The following is a 21,619-nucleotide window of genomic DNA, read 5'->3' on the forward strand; positions in this document are numbered from 1 at the left end:
GCTCTCCCAGCAGCCTCAGGAGCAGTGATTAAATCTCCACAAACAATTTGATGTACCTGCATCTGTGGAATACCTGAATAGACAATCATCCCAAAACTGAGGAGCTGGATGTTGGGAGCAACTGTAGACATGGCGTGTGCTGTCTGCGACAGTTTTATTTCCCATTTTTATGTTTATCTTATTTTAGTGTTTAGCGCTTGTTATCATTGGTGGATTTCTTTACTGGATTGGTTGCTCTCTTTTTCTTTTTACTATTATCATTATTTTTTTTAATAATCTTTCTTTCTTTCCTCCCTTCCTTCCTCCCTCCCGCCCTCCCTCCCTCTATCTCTCTCTCTCTCTTTCTTTCTCACTCTTCTTCTGAGCCATGTGGCTGACAGGGTCTTGGTACTCCGGGCTGGTGTCAGGCCCGAGCCTCCGAGGTGGAAGAGCCGAGTTCAGGACGTTGGTCCACCAGAGACCTCCCGGCTCCACGTAATATCACTCAGCGAGAGCTCTCCCAGAGATCTCCATCTCGACACTAAGACCCAGCTCCACCCAACAGCCAGCAAACTCCAGTGCCGGACACCCCAGGCCAAACAACCAGCAAGACAGGAACCCAACCCCACTCATTAGCAGAGAGGCTGCCTACAATCATACTAACTTTACAGATACCCCCAAACACACCACCAGATGTGGCCATGCCCACCAGAAAGACAATATCCAGCCCCACCCACTATAACACAGGCACCAGTCCCCTCCAACAGGAAGCCTACACAAGCCACTAAACAAGCCTCACACACTGGGGGCAGACACCAAAAACAACAGGAACTACGAACCTGCAGCCTGCGAAAAGGAGACCCCAAACACAGTAAGTTAAGCAAAATGGGAAGACAGAGAAATATGCAGCAGGTGAAGGACCAGACCAAACAAATGAAGAGGAAACAGGCAGTCTACATGAAAAAGAATTCAGAATAACGATAGTAAAGATGATCCAAAATCTTGGAAATAGAATGGAGAAAATACAGGAAACGTTTAACAAGGATCTAGAAAACTAAAGAGCAAACAAACAATGATGAACAACACAGGAAATGAAATTAAAAGTTCTCTAAAAGGAATCAATAGCAGAATAACTGAGGCAGAAGAACGGATAAGTGACCTGGAAGATAAAATAGTGGAAATAACTACTGCAGAGCAGAATAAAGAAAAATGAATGAAAAGAATTGAGGACAATCTCAGACACCTCGGGGACAATATTAAATGCACCAACATTTGAATTATAGGGGTCTCAGAAGAAGAAGAGAAAAAGAAAGGGTCTGAGAAAATATATGAAGAGATTACAGTTGCAAACTTCCCTAACATGGGAAAGGAAACAGTCAATCAAGTCCAGGAAGCACAGAGAGTCCCATACAGGATAAATCCAAGGAGAAACATGCCAAGACACATAATAATCAAACTATCAAAAATTAAATACAAAGAAAAAATATTAAGGGCTTCCCTGGTGGCGCAGTGGTTGAGAGTCCGCCTGCTGATGCAGGGGACACGGGTTCGTGACCCAGTCTGGGAAGATCCCACATGCCGCGGAGCGGCTGGGCCCGTGAGCCATGGCTGCTGAGCCTGCGCGTCCGGAACCTGTGCTCCGCAACGAGAGAGGCCACAACAGTGAGAGGCCCGCGTACCGCAAAAAAAAAAAAAAAAAAAAAAAAAAATTTAAAAGCAACAAATAACATACAAGGGAATCCCCATAAGTTTAACAGCTGATCTTTCAGCAGAAACACTGCAAGCCAGAAGGGAGTGGCAGGACATATTTAAAGTGATGAAAGGGAAAAACCTACAACCAAGATTACTCTACTCAGCAAGGATCTCATTGAGATTCAATGGAGAAATCAAAAGCTTTACAGACAAGCAAAAGCTAAGAGAATTCAGCACCACCAAACCAGCTTTACAACAAATGGTAAAGGAACTTCTCTAGGCACGAAACACAAGAGAAGGAAAGACCTACAAAAACAAACCCAAAACAATTAGAAAATGGTAATAGGAACATACATACCGATAACTACCTTAAATGTAAATGGAGTAAATGTTCCAACCAAAAGACACAGATTCGCTGAATGGATACAAAAACAAGACCTGTATAGATGCTGTCCTCAAGAGACCCACTTCAGACCTAGGGACACATACAGAGTGAAAATGAGAGGATGGAAAAAGATATTCCATGCCAATGGAAATCAAAAGAAAGCTGGAGTAGCAATTCGCATATCAGACAAAACAGACTTTAAAATAAACACTATTACAAGAGACAGAGAAGAACACTACATAATGATCAAGGAATCAATCCAAGAAGAAGATACAACAACTGTAAATATTTATGCACCCAACATAGGAGCACCTAAATACATAAGGCAAATGCTAATAGCCACAAAAGGGGAAATTGACAGTAACACAATAAAAGTAGGGGACTTTAATACCCCACCTTCACCAACAGACAGATCATCCAAAATGAAAACTAAATTAGGAAACAAAAGCTTTAAATGGCACATTAAACAAGATGGACTTAAATGATATTTATAGGACATTCCATCCCAAAACAACAGAATACACTTTATTCTTAAGTGCTCATGGAACCTTCTCCAGCATAGATCGTATCTTGGGTCACAAATCAAGCCTTGGTAAATTTAAGAAAACTGAAATCGTATCAAGCATCTTTTCCGACCATGAGGCTATGAGACTAGATATCAATTACAGGAAAAAGTCTGTAAAAAATACAAACACATGGAGGCTAAACAATACACTACTAAATAACCAAGAGATCACAGAAGAAATCAAAAATTCCTATAAACAAATGACAGTGAAAACACAATGATCCAAAACCTATGGGATGCAGCAAAAGCAGTTCTAAGAGGGAAGTTTACAGCAATACAATCCTACCTCAAGAACAAGAAAAATCTCAAATAAACAACCTAACCTTACACCTAAAACAATTACAGAAAGAAGAACAACAACAAAAAAAGAAACCCAAAGTTAGCAGAAGGAAAGAAATCACAAAGATCAGATCAGATATAAATGAAAAAGAAATGAAGGAAACAATAGCAAAGATAAATAAAACTAAATGCTGGTTCTTTGAGAGGATAAACAAAATTGATAAACCATCAGCCAGACTCATCAAGGAAAAAGGGAGAAGACTCAAATCACAGAATAGGAAATGAAAAAGGAGAAGTAACAACTGACACTGCAAAACTACAAAGGATCATGAGAGATTTCTACAAGCAACTATATGCCAATAAAATGGAGCTGGAGGAATTAGGCTCCGTGACTTCAGACCATACTACAAAGCTACACTAATCAAGACAGTATGGTACTGGCACAGAAACAGAATTATAGATCAATGGAACAGGACAGAAAGCCCAGAGATAAACCCATGCACATATGGTCACCTTATCTTTGATAAAGGAGGCAAGAATATACAATGGAGAAAAGACAGCCTCTTCAATAAGTGGTGCTGGAAAACTGGACAGCTACAGGTCAAAGAATGAAATTAGAACACTTCCTAACACAATACACAAAAACAAACTCAAAATGGATTAAAGACATAAATGTAAGGCCAGACACTACCAAACTCTTAAAGGAAAACATAGGCAGAACACTCTATGACATACATCACAGCAAGATCCCTTCTGACCCACCTCCTAGAGAAATGGAAATAAAAACAAAAATAAACAAATGGCACCTAATGAAACAAAAGCTTTTGTGCAGCAAAGGAAACCATAAACAAGATGAAAAGACAACCCTCAGAATGGGAGAAAATATTTGCAAACAAAGCAACTGACAAAGGATTGATCTCCAAAATATGCAAGCAGTTCATGCAGCTCAATATCAAAAAATCAAACAACCCAATCCAAAAATGGGCAGAAGACCTAAACAGACATTTCTCCAAAGAAGATATACAGATTGCCAACAAACACATGAAAGGATGTTCAACATCATTAATCATTAGAGAAATGCAAATCAAAACCACCATGAGGTATCACCTCACACCGGTCAGAATGGCCATCATCAAAAAAATCTACTAACAATAAATGCTGGAGAGGGTGTGGAGAAAAGGGAACCCTCTTGCACTGTTGGTGGGAATGTAAATTGATACAGCCACTATAGAGAACAGTATGGAGGTTCCTTAAAAAACTAAAAATAGAACTACCATATAACCCAGCAATCCCACTACTGGGCATATACCCTGAGAAAACCATAATTCAAAAAGAAGCATGTACCACAATGTTCACTGCAGCACTATTTACAATAGCCAGAACATGGAAGCAGTCTACGTGCCCATCAACAGATGAATGGATAAAGAACACGCGGCACACATATGCAATGGAATATTGCTCAGCCATAAAAAGAAATGAAATTGAGTTATTTGTAGTGAGGTGGATGGACCTAGAGACTGTCATACAGAGTGAAGTCAGAAAGGGCAAAACAAATACCGTATGCTAACATACATATGTGGAACCTAAAAAAAAAATGGTTCTGATGAACCTAGGGGCAGGACAGGAATAAAGACACAGACATACAGAATGAACTTGAGGACACGGGGAAGGGGAAGGGTAAGCTGGGACAAAGTGAGAGAGTAGCATGGACATATATACACTACCAAATGTAAAATAGATAGCCAGTCGGAAGCAGCTGCATCGCACAGGGAGATCAGCTCAGTGCTTTGTGACCACCTAGAGGGGTGGGATAGGGAGGGTGGGAGGGAGGTGCATGAGGGAGGGAATATGGGGATATATGTATACATATAGCTGATTCACTTTGTTATACAGCAGAAACACACACAACATTGTAAAGCAATTATACTCCAAAAAAGACGTTAAAAAAAAAAAAGTCTCCTAGAGAAGGGAGTCCCACCTCCACTGAGAAATGTAAACATTATAATACATTGAGAACATACCCACCCCCTCACCCCAACCCGACTGCACACCACTTAACAGTATTTCTAGTCAGTTACGTGTCCATCAGTAGAGGCTACTGAGACACAGGAGGCCGTCTGTACTTCCGGCAGACTAATCTCTCCCGCCCTTCATGCACTTGTGCTCATCTTCTCCCTCCTGTCCCCATCCCACTCCTCTCCCTCTACCTCTGCATCTTTCACAATCACACTCTATGGAATAATAATAGAAAACTGATTAGTTCTGGCTTCTCTACTGACCCGCATTCGCTTAATTCCTAGGACTGCCAGTTTCCTCCAATCTATAAAAAAGGTGACACTTCTGTGCTGCCCGACTCAGAACACTTGTTAAGGAAATAAAATAAGATAACATTTGTTTGGGGAATCGTGGCTGAGGAGCAGAGACTGAAATATATATACATGCCATAGTCAAGACCCATTTCCGATAAGAGAGATAAACCCTAAACTTATCAATCAATGGGAACAGTCTTCTCTGGTTTAAAAAGGTCTCTTTGGGGTACAATTATTCAGTTAATTCAAACGTCCTTTCAGGATTGTTTTTCCCTTCCCTCTCCCCTTCCCCTTCCCAGGGAATCCAGCATACTCTTATAAGAGGACTGAAAAAGCTCTTTGATCTGCTTGCTGTTTGGGTCCTAAGAGATTCCTATTTCAGGGCGACTGGTCTGGTCATATCCCTGGGTGCCCTATGCTCGTGTCCGTGAAAGCCCACCTGTTCTTTCTGGGCATTGCACTGGCATGTGCTGCTGAAGCACAAGATCCCCGCTGGGGTCTCTGATCAAGAAACACGGATAGGGCTTCCCTGGTGGCGCAGTGGTTGAGAGTCCACCTGCCGATGCAGGGGACATGGGTTCGTGCCCCGGTCCGGGAAGATCCCACATGCCGCGGAGAGGCTGGGCCCATGAGCCATGGCCGCTGAGCCTGTGCGTCCGGAGCCTGTGCTCCGCAACGGGAGAGGCCACAGCAGTGAGAGGCCCGTGTACTGCCCCAAAAAAAAAAAAAAGAAACACGGATGTTCAGCAGTCCCCCATCCTGTGCCTTCTGATCCACCAATTCTCTCTGACCTTCCAAGTCTACCCACCAGGGCACAAAGAAATTTCTGGATCCATCTATACACCTTGATAGGCAATGGGGAATTGAAGGAACCACCTCAGGTGCAGGTGTTAGAAATCTCCCTCGACTCGGTAGCACATTCTTTCAGCATTACTGAACAGGAACTCCTCTAAAGAGTTGAGCTTTTCCCAGCTACACCCTGAGAACCCCAAACCAAGGTGAGTGTCTCTATCACTCCCAGTTCTCTGCTCCAACACTGGCTGGAACAGTCAACCCCAAAAGGGGAGCCAGGATGTGTCTGGCTTCGTGCCTCTTCCTCTGATTTGCTCACTCCGCCCAGCACCAGAAGGCCTCTAGATTCCCTTCCCATCCTGGACGACAACCCTCCTCCCAGCTGGCTGTGGTTTCACTGACCACATGCAGTTCTTCTGAATTAATCACTGGTTCAGCATCTCTTACTTGCCATCCGTGAGACCAGCTCAGTATTTGCTCCTGCTCCTGCCCATTTGTGTTGGTTAATTTTGTTCGTCAACTGAGGCCATGATACCCAGTGTTTGGTCAAACGCCAGTCTAGATGTTGTTGTGAAGGAATTCTTTTAGATGTGATGAACATTTAAATCAGTAGACCCTGAGTAAAGCAGAATGTGGATGGGCTTCATCCAGTCAGTTGCAGGCCTTACGAGAAAAGACTGAGGTCCCCCAAGGAAGAAGGAATTCTTCCTCCAGGCCACCTTTGGGCTCGAGCCTATATTGTCAACCCTCGCCTGGGTCTGCCGCTTGCCAGGCTGCCTTGCAGAGTGTGGACTTTAGCCCCCACGGTCATGTGAGCTAATTCCTTAAAAGAAATCTCTCTACATATAGCTACAGCTGTAGATACAGATATATCCATATATCTAGATATCCAAATGGATATCCATCCTATTGGTTCTGTTGCTCTGGGGAACCCTGACTAGTCCACCATTCTAATACACAGGGGACCACTCATTTTCTCTCAGGCTTTCATCTTGTGTCACATCTTCTCTGGCTTCTTTTCTTTTAAGAGCATCAGAGTATTTCTTTTTTCTTCTGATTGGCAAAGTGAACAGTGAAAATGAGTTAAGTAAAATCTTCTGGTCCTCTCTGTCACTGCAGCGTGCTCAAGACCTGCTCTTGGGTAGATCATGTTGAGAGAGATCAGAAGACTGATCCTTAAAGACATGCAGTTCTAACTATTTAAAAAGACATCACTTGGGGCTTCCCTGGTGGCGCAGTGGTTGAGAGTCCGCCTGCCGATGCAGGGGACATGGGTTCGTGCCCCTGTCCGGGAAGATCCCACATGCCGTGGAGCGGCTGGGCCCGTGAGCCATGGCCGCTGAGCCTGCGCGTCCGGAGCCTGTGCTCCTCAACGGGAGAGGCCACAACAGTGAGAGGCCCGCGTACCGCAAAAAAAAAAAAAAAAAAAAAAGACATCACTGCCCGAATCATAATTTGACTGTATATTTTGAGTTACTAATTTATTGTTTTCTCCCTTCTATTTTTCCTTTTCGTCACCCCTTCCCAATCCAAGCCTTGCTCTTCATTCCCTCAGGAGACTATGTCAGGGGAGAAAACAGAAGTAACCTGTAACCTGTAATTCTGGTTTTGGCTTTCCAAAGAGCTTATGTTTAAGCTTAATCCAGAGGGCTAAACAGGGCAAGGGATGCTCATACCGACAGACAGAGTATCCCAGAGAATTTGAGGAAGAGCAAGGTTTCTCCACTCCAGGCTGGAAAGCAGCAATCAATGACTAATACTCAACTTTTATGGTACAGCTCTGGGTTTGGAGGTTCAGAGTGTACAGGTACTCTAGGAATGAAGGAAGTAAAACTGAAATTGTCCGTTACTCTAGTAAATGACAGCTCTAATAGCTAATAATATCAAGTGCCTGCTATGTGCCAGGCCCTATACTAAGAGTTCTTACATGTATTAGTACTATTATTTTCTCCATTTATTTAAAAAGTAAATGATTTGCCCAAAATTGGGCAGCTGTTAAGACATGGTTGGGCCACGGTTCCAGAATCTTTACCTGGAATCCTAACCTAAATGGTCAGACTCCAGAGTGCTTACATAATTAACACAGATAAAATAACTGCATAACCAATGCATCTGATAACAATAACAGTTTAAAAGTAGAGATTAAGGGGAATTCCCTGGTGGTCCAGTGGTTAGGGCTCTGCTCTTCCATGCAGGGGGCACAGGTTCGATCCCTGGTCAGGGAACTAGGATCTTGCACACCACGCAGCAGCACAGCCCCCCAAAAAAGTGTAGATCAGGAAGAATATTTATATGGCTAATTCTGTACATTGGCTTATTAACTGGAACAAATTATCAAAGAATACTTCTTAAAAAAAAAAAGAATACTTCTTTAGAACTTCAATGCCTCTTTTGGTTCTGCTATGATTACTCACATTACAGTAATAACTTGGAAAACAATATTCCAGAAAGAATGTATTACTCACATGTTTATTTCATCTTCATTTAATAACTGCATCACTAGCAGGGTAATATGAAAGGAACCATCTCTGTTCATTGCTTTGGCCAGTCGCTGATCTTGTTGTATTATTGCATTTTGCAGGATCTTAATTTCTTTTGTAATCTAATCACACACAGACAAAACAGAGATTAGGTAAGCAAAATTTCCTTATGGTAACACTGAAATCAAGAAGAAAAATAAGCAACATATGAAATGAGAATGATGTCAAGATCCTTCAGCCAAACAATGCTTAACTGTCTAACTATTCTCAAATATCCTGGAGAAATGACTTGGAAAGTTTAATAGGACGTTTAAGTTAAAAAAAAAAATCACACAATGCTTGTCCATTTTAAAAGCATCAAGCCCAACACCCTTCTTTTACAGACTGTGCCACTGGTTGCATGGAAAAATTCTTAATGGCCATGTATCTTTTCAGAAATGTATCCTTGGAATATACAGTATGACTCACTATAATTATGATCTTTCCTAAAAATAAAAGTTTTATTCTTGCCACAGAAAGGTCAAACTGGCAGACAACATTCCATTTCTGTTGGCAGTAATATTTATTTGTCCCCAAGTGAATGTGTCTGAGAACCCATTCTTCATGGCCTTTAAGATTTTTTAGGACAGCAATAATTTCAACAGGAATGACAACTGTCATTTCCCCAGACATGTGAGGAGGGGCATCACCATGGAGAGAGAGCTGCAAACAAGTCTAAATGCGTATGTTAGAAAAACTGTACAGTCCACACCTAAGCAAAATCCCTGGTCCCTCATCAGCCTTCCCCTCTCAACCTAATGAGAACAAAGAAGAGGAATGGGTGGCTTTTCCCTCCTCCATTTCCAGTTGGAGACAACTCTAGTCAACTCTAAATGTGAGTGCACTGGAAAATAGTTTGAATATGGACTAGCAAACCAAGCAATCCCCAGAGAAAAGAGTGCACGTAGAAGCCCAGAGGCAGCAGAATTAGAGAGAAAAGGAAGAGAGAGGGGGCTGGCAACAGAAGCAGAGCCCTAAAGAGACAGCAGAGATAAGAAACAACTGAATCATGAGCGCAGCAGGCTGTTCTGATACTAAAGAAGCTGTTTCATCCTGAACAATGTGCCCATTATCTGCAGAATGCAATTGGGCAAATCATGAGATACTATCCTGGGACCTGACTTCTCACGTATCTTTACAATAAATCCACATCACCCAAAATAACCTCAGCATTTCTCTATTCCTTGCAACCTGGAGGACAGTAAAATGAGAAACAGTGTTTTCCTGGTAGGAAGTTATGCAGTAACACCTAACACAAGATTTCCCAAGGGAAGATGTCACTTCCACTGACACCCAACAAAAGAATACTGGCAGCCTGATAATTAAAATGCTCCTAAAGCAATAGTACACAAAGATCTTACAGAGTCAGCGTTTCCTCTACCTCTATATTGATAAAACTAAATTGTAAACTCCCCAAGGGCAACATCTATTTCTTCCACCCCTCCATCTCGCCACAGTGCCTGGTAATAAAAATAAACACAACACTGAGACCACAACAGTAACTACCCTTTCTTGTGTGGTCACTAGGCTCTAGGCACTAGAGTGAGCATTTTACATATATTAGTTCACGGAAGCCTCCCGCCGATCCTGTGAGGTAAGATGTTGGTACTGTCTCCACTAAAATAAATTGAAACACAGAAGATTAAAAAAATCTTTTCAAGATCATATACCCAAAATAGCAAAGGAATTTGAGAAAAGGATAAATTACAATACGTGAGAAAAGATGAAGGAAGTACCTGGAGGAAAAGATCCAGGAGTGAGAAGAAGCGACCAGAGAGCCGTGCAGGAAGAGGTACAAGTAATGTGTTTTCAAGAGGAGACAAGGAGAGGGGCAGACATGTGGGTAGTGACTCAAGACATGAAACATCAAGGGAAAAAAGGGCATTTAAAGGAGATTCTGAGGAAGTCTTACTGGATCCTGTGTAATAGAGCACACAGGCCCTCTCATGAAAGCCTTTAGTATAAGTCTACACTACTCTGCGAGGATTTTACACGTGAATTTTTGAGAGATTTTTCCAGGTGCAATGAAGTGCTGAGATCAGCTTTCAGGAATGATGAAGCAGCCAAGACAGTCCAGGTTCACGTGGGAAGGGCCTAGCCAGTGCCGAGTAAATCACGCGAGATCAAGAATATCAGACCTCAAAACAGTATAACTACATCTTCAAATCTTAGCTGGTACAAATGGTAATTCTGGCTTAACTGATCGTGAAAAAGTGGTTTAGGATGATAACTTTTTAATACAGAGTGATGCAAATTAAAGGTACTGGACTTGTATCAGAAATCCTGGATTTTTACCCCAGGTCTGCCGTGGGTGGAACCCCAGAGAGGTCACCTAGTCTCAGTGAGTCTTGGTTTCTTCAATTGTAAAGCACTGCCAAACTTACAGGGGTGTGTTAAAGGTCACGCAGACAAGCTACAGGAAAGCACTTTGCAAGCTCTGCACCATTTGCCTAATATAAGGTCTGCAACACTGCCACTATTATTAAAATCAGTGGTTCTCTACCCTAGGGGACATTTGTCAATGCCTGAAGACATTTTCATTGTCACACCTGGGGTTTGCCACTTGCACTTAGTGGTAGAGTATCTGCATTTTCATAAAAACTGAGTCTTCATTCTAAGCTCAAATACTAATTATATGTAAATTCAGGACAATGCTCAAAAATTTCCATCCATTTGTATATTCCGCATTTTAGTGCAATGTCCTACTATTTAGTGAAAAAGTTTTAGACCATTCATATCTTTGAATTATCCAGTAGCTTGTAAAACTGCAAATTAAAATTTGTAAGACACTTTGAAGACTATTTCTCTGAAGTCATACAGTATTTATAATGCAAAACTAACCTTAATCTATGAAAATTCTAAAGATAATCTAATCAAGTAATGTATTTCTAACTATGCTTTGATGCTCCAGATCAATTTACATATTCCTTGATATCATCTTTAAAAAAATTTTTAATGCATTTTATTACTAATTATATTCTTAAAAGATAAAAAGAAAAAACGAAACTACTTCAGTCTTCTCTGTATGCCATTTTAAAAGGTACCAGTGTCGGGCTTCCCTGGTGGCACAGTGGTTAAGAATCTGCCTGCCACTGCAGAGGACATGGGTTCAAGCCCTAGTCCGGGATGATCCCACATGCCGTGGAACAACTAAGCCCGTCTGCCACAACTACTGAGCCCGATTGTCACAACTACTGAATCCCACGCGCCTAGAGCCCATGCTCTGCAACAAGAGAAGCCACCCAATGAGAAGCCCGCACACCACAATGAAGAGTAGCCCTCGCTCACCACAACTAGAGAAAAGCCGCTGCACAGCAACAAAGACCCAACGCAGTCAAAAATAAATATAAATTTTTTTTTAAGTACCAATGTCATTAAACGCCAAAGGAAACTAATTTTTACAGTCCCTGTTTAAAATTCTACAAAGCCTTTAAAGCGTATCTGTTATCATAATCCCCAGCCACTGGCAGTGTTGCACGATGCACATTTTTTTATACCTAATATTGTAGAGCCATATTTAAGAAGAATATTAAAAGAAACTTTAAAAAATAAAAGCTTATTAAAATCTTAAATATTTCATTCATTGAGTAGTTTCTTTGTATTTAGAGAATAAAAACAAACACAAATCTGCCAAACCTCACCACTAAGCCATGTTTCACATGCCTAAAAATGACACAATAAGAAATTTCATTTTTCTATCTTTTAAGCTTTCTAGTTGATTCAAACCATACATGAGCTCAAAGAAAAAGCCTTCAAGTTAGTTCGTGAGGGAGAGCAGTTATAGTCTAGCACACAGAAGGAGAATGTCCTTGACCTCATCTTTTGACATTATTTTTGGATTTTTTCTAAGCTGTTAACATAAATTATTCCTAAATTTGCTGCCTCATTAAGATTTAACAGAATTATCCCAACAATGTGCTACCTAACTTTTCTTCAAAGCTGAATATAGTCATTTTTCTTGCTTGTTTACACAAAGGAAAAAACTTGAAAATTTAATGATACAGCAATAAGTAAAAATTTTAAAAACATCCTAAAATAGGAGAATTTTCTGTATTTTAACATACATGATGATATCAAGTATTTTCACAACTACATTTCCCAGAAAGGAACAGAATGCACAAATCATTTTTCATCTTTTCATAAGACCAATAATTTTCACATTACAAAATGATGAAATACAGAATTAAATGTAGCAAATGTCTTTTAAAACCCCTAAAGAGCATCATATTTTTCCATTAGTATAAAACAATTATCTTACAAAAAAAATTAATACACTCCTAATTTCAATCAGCTTCTGATTGTTCCCTTGCATTTTTCGGTGTTGACTTACCTTTAATATTATTACCTCTCGTAAGAAAGCATATAAAACCAACATATGGGCAAATCCACCCAGAACTAATAATTAAGCAATTCTAGCCAGTTAAGAAATATTTAGGATTTATTATAATGCCATTAAATTTCTCATCTTTTTATTTTTAAACTAATGTGTAATTGCAGGTAGTGGAGAAACACACTTTCACATGCATGCAATTAGGATATTTTTATGCAGTCATTCTAATTCATTTTCCAATTCTATTTCTTAAAAATATGAAAATCATGATTTTCCAAACCTAAAGCATTCCAAATGTCTAATAACGTGTTTAAAAATCAAAGACCCTTATAAGTCTGAATACTTTTTTCTTTAAAACTAGGTGCCAACAAGTAGAGGCCAAAAGTAGAGCAGCTCATTGTCAATGTGCTGGCTTCCAAAAGCTTGTTTGCAGGTCACTTAATTGGAACTTGGAATACAGTCTCCCATTGAAATAATGTTATAAATGCTGCTCCTTTTCCCAGGCCTTCCCACAAAAGCCCATAAGTAGTTTCAACAGAAAATTAACATTAGATACTTTCAAACAAACAAACGAAAAAGGTGCTCATACGAAAGATATAAAAAGTATCTCCTGGGCTTCCCTGGTGGCACAGTGGTTGAGAGTCCACCTGCCGATGCAGGAGACACGGGTTCGTGCCCCGGTCGGGGAAGATCCCACATGCAGCGGAGCGGCTGGGCCCGTGAGCCATGGCCGCTGAGCCTGCGCGTCCGAAGCCTGTGCTCCACAACAGGAGAGGCCACAGCAGTGAGAGGCCCGCGTACGGGAAAAAAAAAAAAAAAAAAAGTATCTCCTAATCTTGTCCTATTCCTAGCCCTCCTCCCCATATTTGTATTAAGCTTTCTGTTACCCACAAATAAGTCTCTTGAGAGGGAAATATTAAATTCTTTGGTTTCCAGGTTACTTGAAGCTTGTGTGCCCCACTATTACAAGTCACCCTACCCCCTGGAAAAGAAAGTGCCATTGAACCTATATTATAAAACTAGCATTTGTAACACTGTACTTATTATTTATAAATGTTCTGGTTGGAATTTGGTATGCCAGAAACACACCTTCCACCCCGAAATGACAATATTTTGTGTGTGTGCACCTACTCTTGCCAAACTCCGTTCTAGGTACTGGGAACGACCTGAAAAACTTTGTGAGGAAGATTAACAAGTGTCAAATTTCAAGGGTGACAAATGACAAAAGGAAAGCCATGAAAGTGTTGTGTTTTGTTGGGGTTTTTTGGGTTTTTTTTGGGGGGGGGAGGGGGTTGCCCTAGTCAGGGTGGTCACGGGTGGGAGAGGTTTGAGCTGAGATTTTGGCATTAACAAAATCAAAAGGAGAGGAAAGTAAACTCCCAGCCAGAGAAGGCTTTCCAGAGGGCAGAGGGAAACTGGCAAGTTCAAGCAAGGCCAGAGGGGCTCAAGCAGAAGGAACGAGGGCTGAGGTGGAAAAGGCCAAGCCATGTAGAACCTTCTAGAATATGGTAAAGCCTCTGTCTTCATCCTAACAACAATGGGAAAATACTGAAGTGATAAGCATGTAGATTTGGATTTAGAAAATAATCATTATCACCTCCATTTAACAACTGAAGACACCGAAACTACAGCAATTAAGTAACCTGACCTACATCCACAGTGCAGTTTGTAATCCAGCTGGTATCCGAACAAGGTCTGTCAGGTTCCAAAGCCTGTACTCTCCTCACTTTCTACAGAACCTCCAAGAAGTTGAGAAGCAGAAACAAAGGTTACAGGGTGAAACAAAGCAGCTTGCGGGGTGAGAACTAAGGGTTGCAAACAGTTCTCTCATCCCCTCCTCTCATCTTTGCAGCCTGAATCCTGAAATAAGTAGCAGAAGAAAAGAATCTCTCCACCCTCTTTCCCCTTGGTCCCCTTCCCTGCCAGCCCTATCCCAGCACATCACCCCACCAGTCTTCACTGGAGGAGGCGGGAAGCCGGCACAGCGCTGGAAGCGGCTGGGGCAGGCTCAGAGGGGTTGCAGAGCTGCTGCTCTGACCAGCAGGGCCAAGAACAGAGGCAGGCAGGGAGCAAGAGGAAAGGAAGGACCTCAGCAAAGCAACTTAGAGAAGGGCTCACCCAACTTCTACACTCACAGACGCTGGAGTGAAACAATCTCTAAGCAAGAAATCAAAAGAAGGAACCTGGCATCTCTTCCAATCAGAAATCATGTGCCCTTGGGGACATCACATGGCCTGTTTCACAGGCAGTTTCCTCAGGACCTGCCCTCCGTCTGACTGCTTGCTTAAATAGCACCACCTGTGGCTTCCTGCTCTCTTCTCATTCCCATAGGTACACATGATCCTAAATCTCAGAGAAAACCTGTCCAAATAACTCACAAGTATTTTAATACATAATTTCTGATTGCATTAAACTTTGCATCAGCTAAACACTTTTAAGGGCTATTTTACTGTTAACCCGCCACTACGTACCAGTAAAACCAAAGTCTGATTCTTTACTGTATCAAATTCTAAAATCCTGTATTGCTAGGTAATACCATTTCTCTTTTTATGTGTTTTTCTCCCCAACTAAACTGTATCTCACAGACTAGATACTTCCTAGAGTGTCCTAAAAGAATTTATTTTTTTCTTTGATATTTATTTCTTTGATTTCAATTTCATTTGCTTTGATCTTTAAAAATTCACTAGCATTGTGTAGAAACATTCTAGTTAAATAAAGGGAAAAGCAACCTGAAAACATGCCCAGTTAAGAGATCAGAGCCCACAATCAAACAGAAATTCAGATCTAGCTCTTAAGATATATGAAATTGGGCCAAGATATAAAAACAGTCAGTCATCCGAATAAGGTGTTCTTTCCTAAGGCATTTTTAATTCCTAACTCAGTGCTCTAGAGGTCTTAGATACTGCAGTTTTCTCTCTCAGTCACATATAAGGGTTTCTTAGTGTGGGCCAGTTGGCTGGTCCCATTTCCTATTACTGATGCCACATTAATTTTTCAGACTTTTAATAGATTTCTACCGAGTTTGTCATGCACTATTAAGTTGGTACAACAATGAGTAATTTTTAAAGAAACTACGTTGCAATAATCATTACCATGAACTGGACTAAGCAGCAGGAAATCCCAGTTTACTTTTCCCACAGAGATTTCAGAATCTTTTTTTTTACCAGCTCTCTGCTTCTGAAAGATTCCTCCACTATGATGAACAAACACTTAGAAAGGAGCTTGACATGGTACCTGGCAACACTTTTTCAAGTAGCTTTTGCAAAATTATTGTTTAAATATGATTGTTTAAATAGTATTTGTTTGTTTTTGTTTGCGGTACGCGGGCCTCTCACTGTTGTGGCCTCTCCCGTTGCGAAGCACAGGCTCCGGACGCGCAGGCTCAGCGGCCATGGCTCACGGGCCCAGCTGCTCCATGGCATCTTCCCGGACCGGGGCACGAACCCGTGTCCCCTGCATCGGCAGGCGGACTCTCAACCATTGCGCCACCAGGGAAGCCCTAAATAGTGTTTTTTAAAATTACTGTTTATACATATTCTATATTCCCTGTGTGGCCCAGCTAAAAATGCCACCAAAGACTCTTAAAAGCTGAGAGCAAATGGGCTTATGAGCATTTAGTGTACCTTAAATATAATTTAGAATAAACTTAGTAAAAATAATTTTTTTAAAAAGTAGCACCTCTTTGTTGGTGATCGGAATGGATAGGAAATAGTTGGGTTGACCATCTTTTTGCTTTTTTTTCCTCTTCTTTATTTTATCTTTATTGTTCCATTCCTTTTCTTTACTTCTCTCCAAATTTATCTGAGGTACATCAGGGACTAGAGAAAAAAAGTCAAACAACATGTCTAATGCATTTAAACAAAGATAATATAATCAGAAAAAAAAAAAGCACTATACAAGTAGCAATCATTCTTAACTGTCATTTTCAAATCTAAAATAGGAATTGGCAAACTCTTCTGCCAAAGACCTCATAATAAATATTTTAGGCTTTGCAGATCGTACGGTCTTAGTCAAAACTACCCAAGTCTGCTATAGACAAAACACAGATGAATGGGTACAACTGTTTTCTAATAAAAATTTATTTACAAAGCAGATAGATGTGGCCCATGGGCCATGGGTTCACTAACCTCTGATCTAAAGCATAACTAACAACCATTCTCTTCCCCTTGCCACAATTTTCATGATGCTAGGAAAAATCACTTTTTCATCCATCCTGTATATGTATATTTGTAACTTTTACAACAAAAGCACTTGCAGCAGTGCCATTCAAAGTTTGGTTCATGGCCAGTGTCACACTACAAACCATTTGTTCCAGAAACTGAGAGAATGCTTTATAAACTTTCAGAGCAATTAGGCAAAGTAATTTTGTCTGTCAAAGTTTGGCTTCTATTTTATAGATCTTTTTCTTTAACCCCTTTGTGCTAATAATTCATGTTTTATTATATTTTACAAAAGTATCAGTCAGCAACATGTAAGAAATTAAAGAAAAAAAAAATGGTCCTTGACCATAGATAACTTGAGAAACACTTAGCATGCTTTTTAAGGTCATCTTCAAAAGACATTTCCAACACCCAACAACTCTTATTATGAAGCTATACCCCCAGAAGTAATTTCCAAATCAGCGTGAAATGCCATTGTCTCTTTTACAAATTCTATCAGGGGCTTCCCTACTCGTGCAAAACTACCATTAATTTATTTTTCAGGTGTGCCTTCTTGAACAGTAGCTTACTGTTCAAAATACAGTACATCAGAGAGACTTTGAAAAATTCAAATATAATTGTATATTCTGAGGTATGATTTTGGAAAGAGGGAGAGAGGGAGGAAGCACCTTGCCTTACATTCAGTCCTATGAAGTTGGTTTCATCTTTGGGATCAACTCTAACAGACCATAGTGACCAAGAGCACAAGGCCCATGTGCATCTAACTAGACTCCTTATTTTACATACGATGAAAGAGAAGAGAAGAAAACCTTTTTAAAGCAGCTCAATGTCACAGAGTCAAGCCTGGTGTCTAGACCTTTTAAAGGTCTCCTCCTAGTGTACTTTCTACTGGAGCAAACTGCTTCCCTCTCGCAGCTCTAGATGAGTAGTTACTACTGCACACAAAACCAAAGAGCGGAAGGAATTGACTTTATTCTGTTGTTCTTTGAAATATTAATAGTAAACAATTTTTAAATGAATGCTGCAAATAATACTTGAATGCTAACTTCTAAGAAAAATAGTAGAAAACGTTTAAAATTTAAAAATCAAAGAGTTTGTGGGAATACACATGCTTTCTTTCTAGGATTAACATATCTGTGAGCCCTAGAAAAAGACTTAAGACAGGGGTAAATTAAGAGCAAGGTGATCTGGGTAATAAGTCTGACTGTATCATAATGAGTTAAGGCAAAATTACCCAGTCTGTTTGTGCAACCATTTCTCTACTACATTTCTCAACAATATGCATAATGATTAACATGGTTAAAATGAGATATCTTCACAGAGAACACATATCTGAAATATAAATTATTAGCTTCTTTTGTACCTGTGAGCTTGTCAGAACTTTTAAAAAGTTCGTAGCATCCTCTGTATTACGAGCATTATCTGAATTGCTTCATAAGATGCCACTGGGTTTTATTTCCCATGCAGCTTTTTTCATATGGAAAATCAAATCAATACACTGAGCTGCTTGTAATTTCAGATATATACGAAATAGTCCTACCATTGATTATAGTAACATGAATTAAATGTACTAATTGTAAACAAAAGCCACAAAATATGCTAATGAAGTACCACATATTTTAAATCCACTTCTAAAATACATTCCTAGCCCACCTCCATCTGCTGTTAGTAAACTGGCACTCTGGAAAAGGAAACCATTTTTAACATAATCTGGGCTGGAATCCTGGCTCCACACACTAGCTGTGTGACCTTAGAAAGTCACATAAATTCTCCTGACCTAAGTTTCCTCCTTTCTAATGTGAGGATAATAATAATAGCTACCTCATAGGAACATTTAAACATTGACTTAGGGACTTTCCCTGGTGGTCCAGTGGTTAAGACTCCGTGCTTCCACTGCAGGGGTATCTGACAGTTATCAGCCTATGCCTTTGCGTAAAAGTAATCTACAAAAGGAAAAGGGGGAGTGGAAATGGCTGCTGGGAAGACAACCAGCAATGCAGCAGAGGCAGCACTAGATAGTGAAAGGGCACTGACCCAAAGACTAGTCTTCCAACAAGCATCTTTCCATCAATTTACTTCATTTCTTTATCTGAGAACTTAAAAATCTGGCCAATCCATGGAGAGACAGCTAATTCTAGGTTTGGGGGATAAAATGTACAAGAGAAGGCTAGAAATTCAAAGACTCCTGGGATCATGTCAGAAGGTCTCTAGAGCCAGTTTGAAAGTTCCCGCACAGGCCAAAGATGGGACAATTTGAACATCAAATGACCATAACAGTAAACTTCTACACAACTTGATTTCTTCAATGATAAACGTTCACGCGTGCATGCACACACACACACACACACACACACACACACACACACAAATGAAAACAAAAGGAGGAGATCTAGAGATCTCCTAGAAAAGAGACTGAAGAGATGTATCAAATATAATGCATAGGCTTTGGTTCCTAAATCAAATCAACTTTTTACAAATTACAATACAGGGACTTCCCTGGTGGTGCAGTGGTTAAGAATCCGCCTGCCGATGCAGGGGACATGGGTTCAAGCACTGGTCTGGGAAGATCCCACATGCCGTGGAGCAACTATGCCTGTGCGCCACAACTACTGAGCCCGCACACCTAGAGCCTGCGCTCCGCAACAAGAGAAGCCACCGCAGTGAGGAGCCCGAACACCAAAACGAAGAGTAGCCCCCACTCACTGCAACTAGACCGCGCGCAGCAACGAAGACCCAACGCAGCCAAAGATAAATAATTACAATACAATCAGAGAAATGTGAATATGACAGGGTATATGATGACATTAGGAATTACCATTATTTTTCTCATGTAGTAAGGATATTTCAAGTATGCTTACTATTATATGCTTAATAAGATTCCTCATTTTTTAAGGATATGCATTATTTACAGAAAAAATGAGCTCTCTGCAATTTACCTCAAAATAACCCAGTGAAGAAGAGGTAATGAATACATGAGGCTCATTTATACTATTCTACTTTTGAATATGCTTAAAAGTTTCTATAATCAATTTAAAAAAAAAAAACCCAGGGGCATGAGAGGAACAAAAGCTGCATAATCTAGTAACTAGGGGTCTCTTCTGGTTCTAGTTTTCTGTGATTTGGAATAAAGGTACCAACTGTTACTACCTGTACTAATTAGGACATTTTATGGTGAAATTAAACAAAGAATGGTGTCCAAACTAATAATCCAGCTGATTTTATAACCTTTAGTTTATCTCAAAATTAACATAGTAGAAATAGAATCCTAAGCCTATAGTCTAGTTTTTCTTTTTTCAAACTGCAAGTATCAATCCACTAATGCGTTATGAAATCACCTTAGAAGACAAAAAAAAAAAAGCACTTTTTAATAACTAGAATGGAATGGATTGGAATGAAAGAAAAGGAAAGCAAAGCAAAAGGACAGAATGGTAAACAGTACACTGCTTACGATACATGTATTACTTAATGAAATTTCAGTTTTTTACATATATATGTATATTGGGTGGCAATGTAAAATCTATTTCTTACTCTGAACATAAGACATACTTTTGCTGTATTTTACTCAATATAACAGTACTAAGAAGAGGAATAGACTTAATAAAACAGTATTTAAAAGACCACTGGAGTGTTCAGTATTTTGTTTTACACATTACCTGTTTAAAACTAAAGTGTCCTCCTGTCTGTAGCTACTCATTTTTGCCATTTCAAATGTTTCATAAGTCCATTTTGCAGATATCCAGAGAAGGAAAATCATAATCTCTGAAGGTAATAGTTATAATGTGAAATAGGTCTAATAATTCTGGTATCGTGAGAATGACACAGAGTAAAGCCCCCAATTCAGAATGCAACCTCTTGGTAAAAATAAAGAAGTACAGGGTTTTTCTAAATTCCCTTAGCTTTCTCTTATCAATAACTATTAAACTTCCCTCTGAACTGGATTATCTACATTTTTCTTTTGTTAGGCATCACAGACAGGGTAAAGTTTAAAATTATCTGAAGTGAGTTGGGCAAAAAAGGGGGAAAGAATTCTGTATTTACTGTTATAGTACAGTTTAATATACCATTATAAGTAGTTTGTCTTTCTATTTCAGTGAGTCCTGATGATTTATGGTCAACTTGCTAGACACTTGTTTGCATATCTTCTTTGCCTTTCATTTGCAGGTTTATTTGTTTGGTTTATTTGCAGGTTTATTTGTATGGCCAGAGTATAAAATCCCTCTTTTCCTTACTGAACTTCATTTTATTTCTAGCTTTTAAATCATAATCTAAGTTCTAAAATACAATTTACTGTTATACTTTTTATTTAGTGCATATGAAAATACAATGAGCAAAGTATTCAAGTAATATCAAGTTTACAATAAAAACATTAAAGATCAATGACCATGGGACTTCCCTGGTGGCACAGTGGTTGATAATCCGCCTGCCAATGCAGGGGACATAGGTTCAAGCCCTGGCCCAGGAAGATCCCACATGCCACGGAGCAACTAAGCCCGTGTGCCACAACTACTGAGCCTGTGCTCTAGAGCCCGTGAGCCACAACTACTGAGCCAGCGGGCCACAGCTACTGAAGCCCGCGTGCCTAGAGCCCGTGCTCCACAACAAGAGAAGC

General features: G+C 40.1%; 1 protein-coding gene across 4 annotated transcripts in view; it reads right to left on the reverse strand.

Moving 5' to 3' along the window:
* Nucleotides 1–21,619, reverse strand: part of AKAP7 (A-kinase anchoring protein 7) — a 153,590-nt gene that overhangs the window by 114,686 nt on the left and 17,285 nt on the right. For all 4 annotated transcript variants that reach the window (XM_082856007.1, XM_082856008.1, XM_082856006.1 and 1 more), the window contains exons 3-4: nt 16,529–16,668; nt 8,467–8,603 (exon numbers count right to left, since the gene is read on the reverse strand). In XM_082856007.1, coding sequence (XP_082712133.1) covers nt 8,467–8,603; nt 16,529–16,668 — 277 coding nt within the window. The remainder of the gene's footprint in view (nt 1–8,466; nt 8,604–16,528; nt 16,669–21,619) is intronic.

The sequence above is a fragment of the Leucopleurus acutus genome, assembly GCF_964270905.1.
Source record: "Leucopleurus acutus genome assembly, chromosome: 15".
In the NCBI taxonomy this organism is placed as follows: Eukaryota; Metazoa; Chordata; class Mammalia; order Artiodactyla; family Delphinidae; genus Leucopleurus; species Leucopleurus acutus.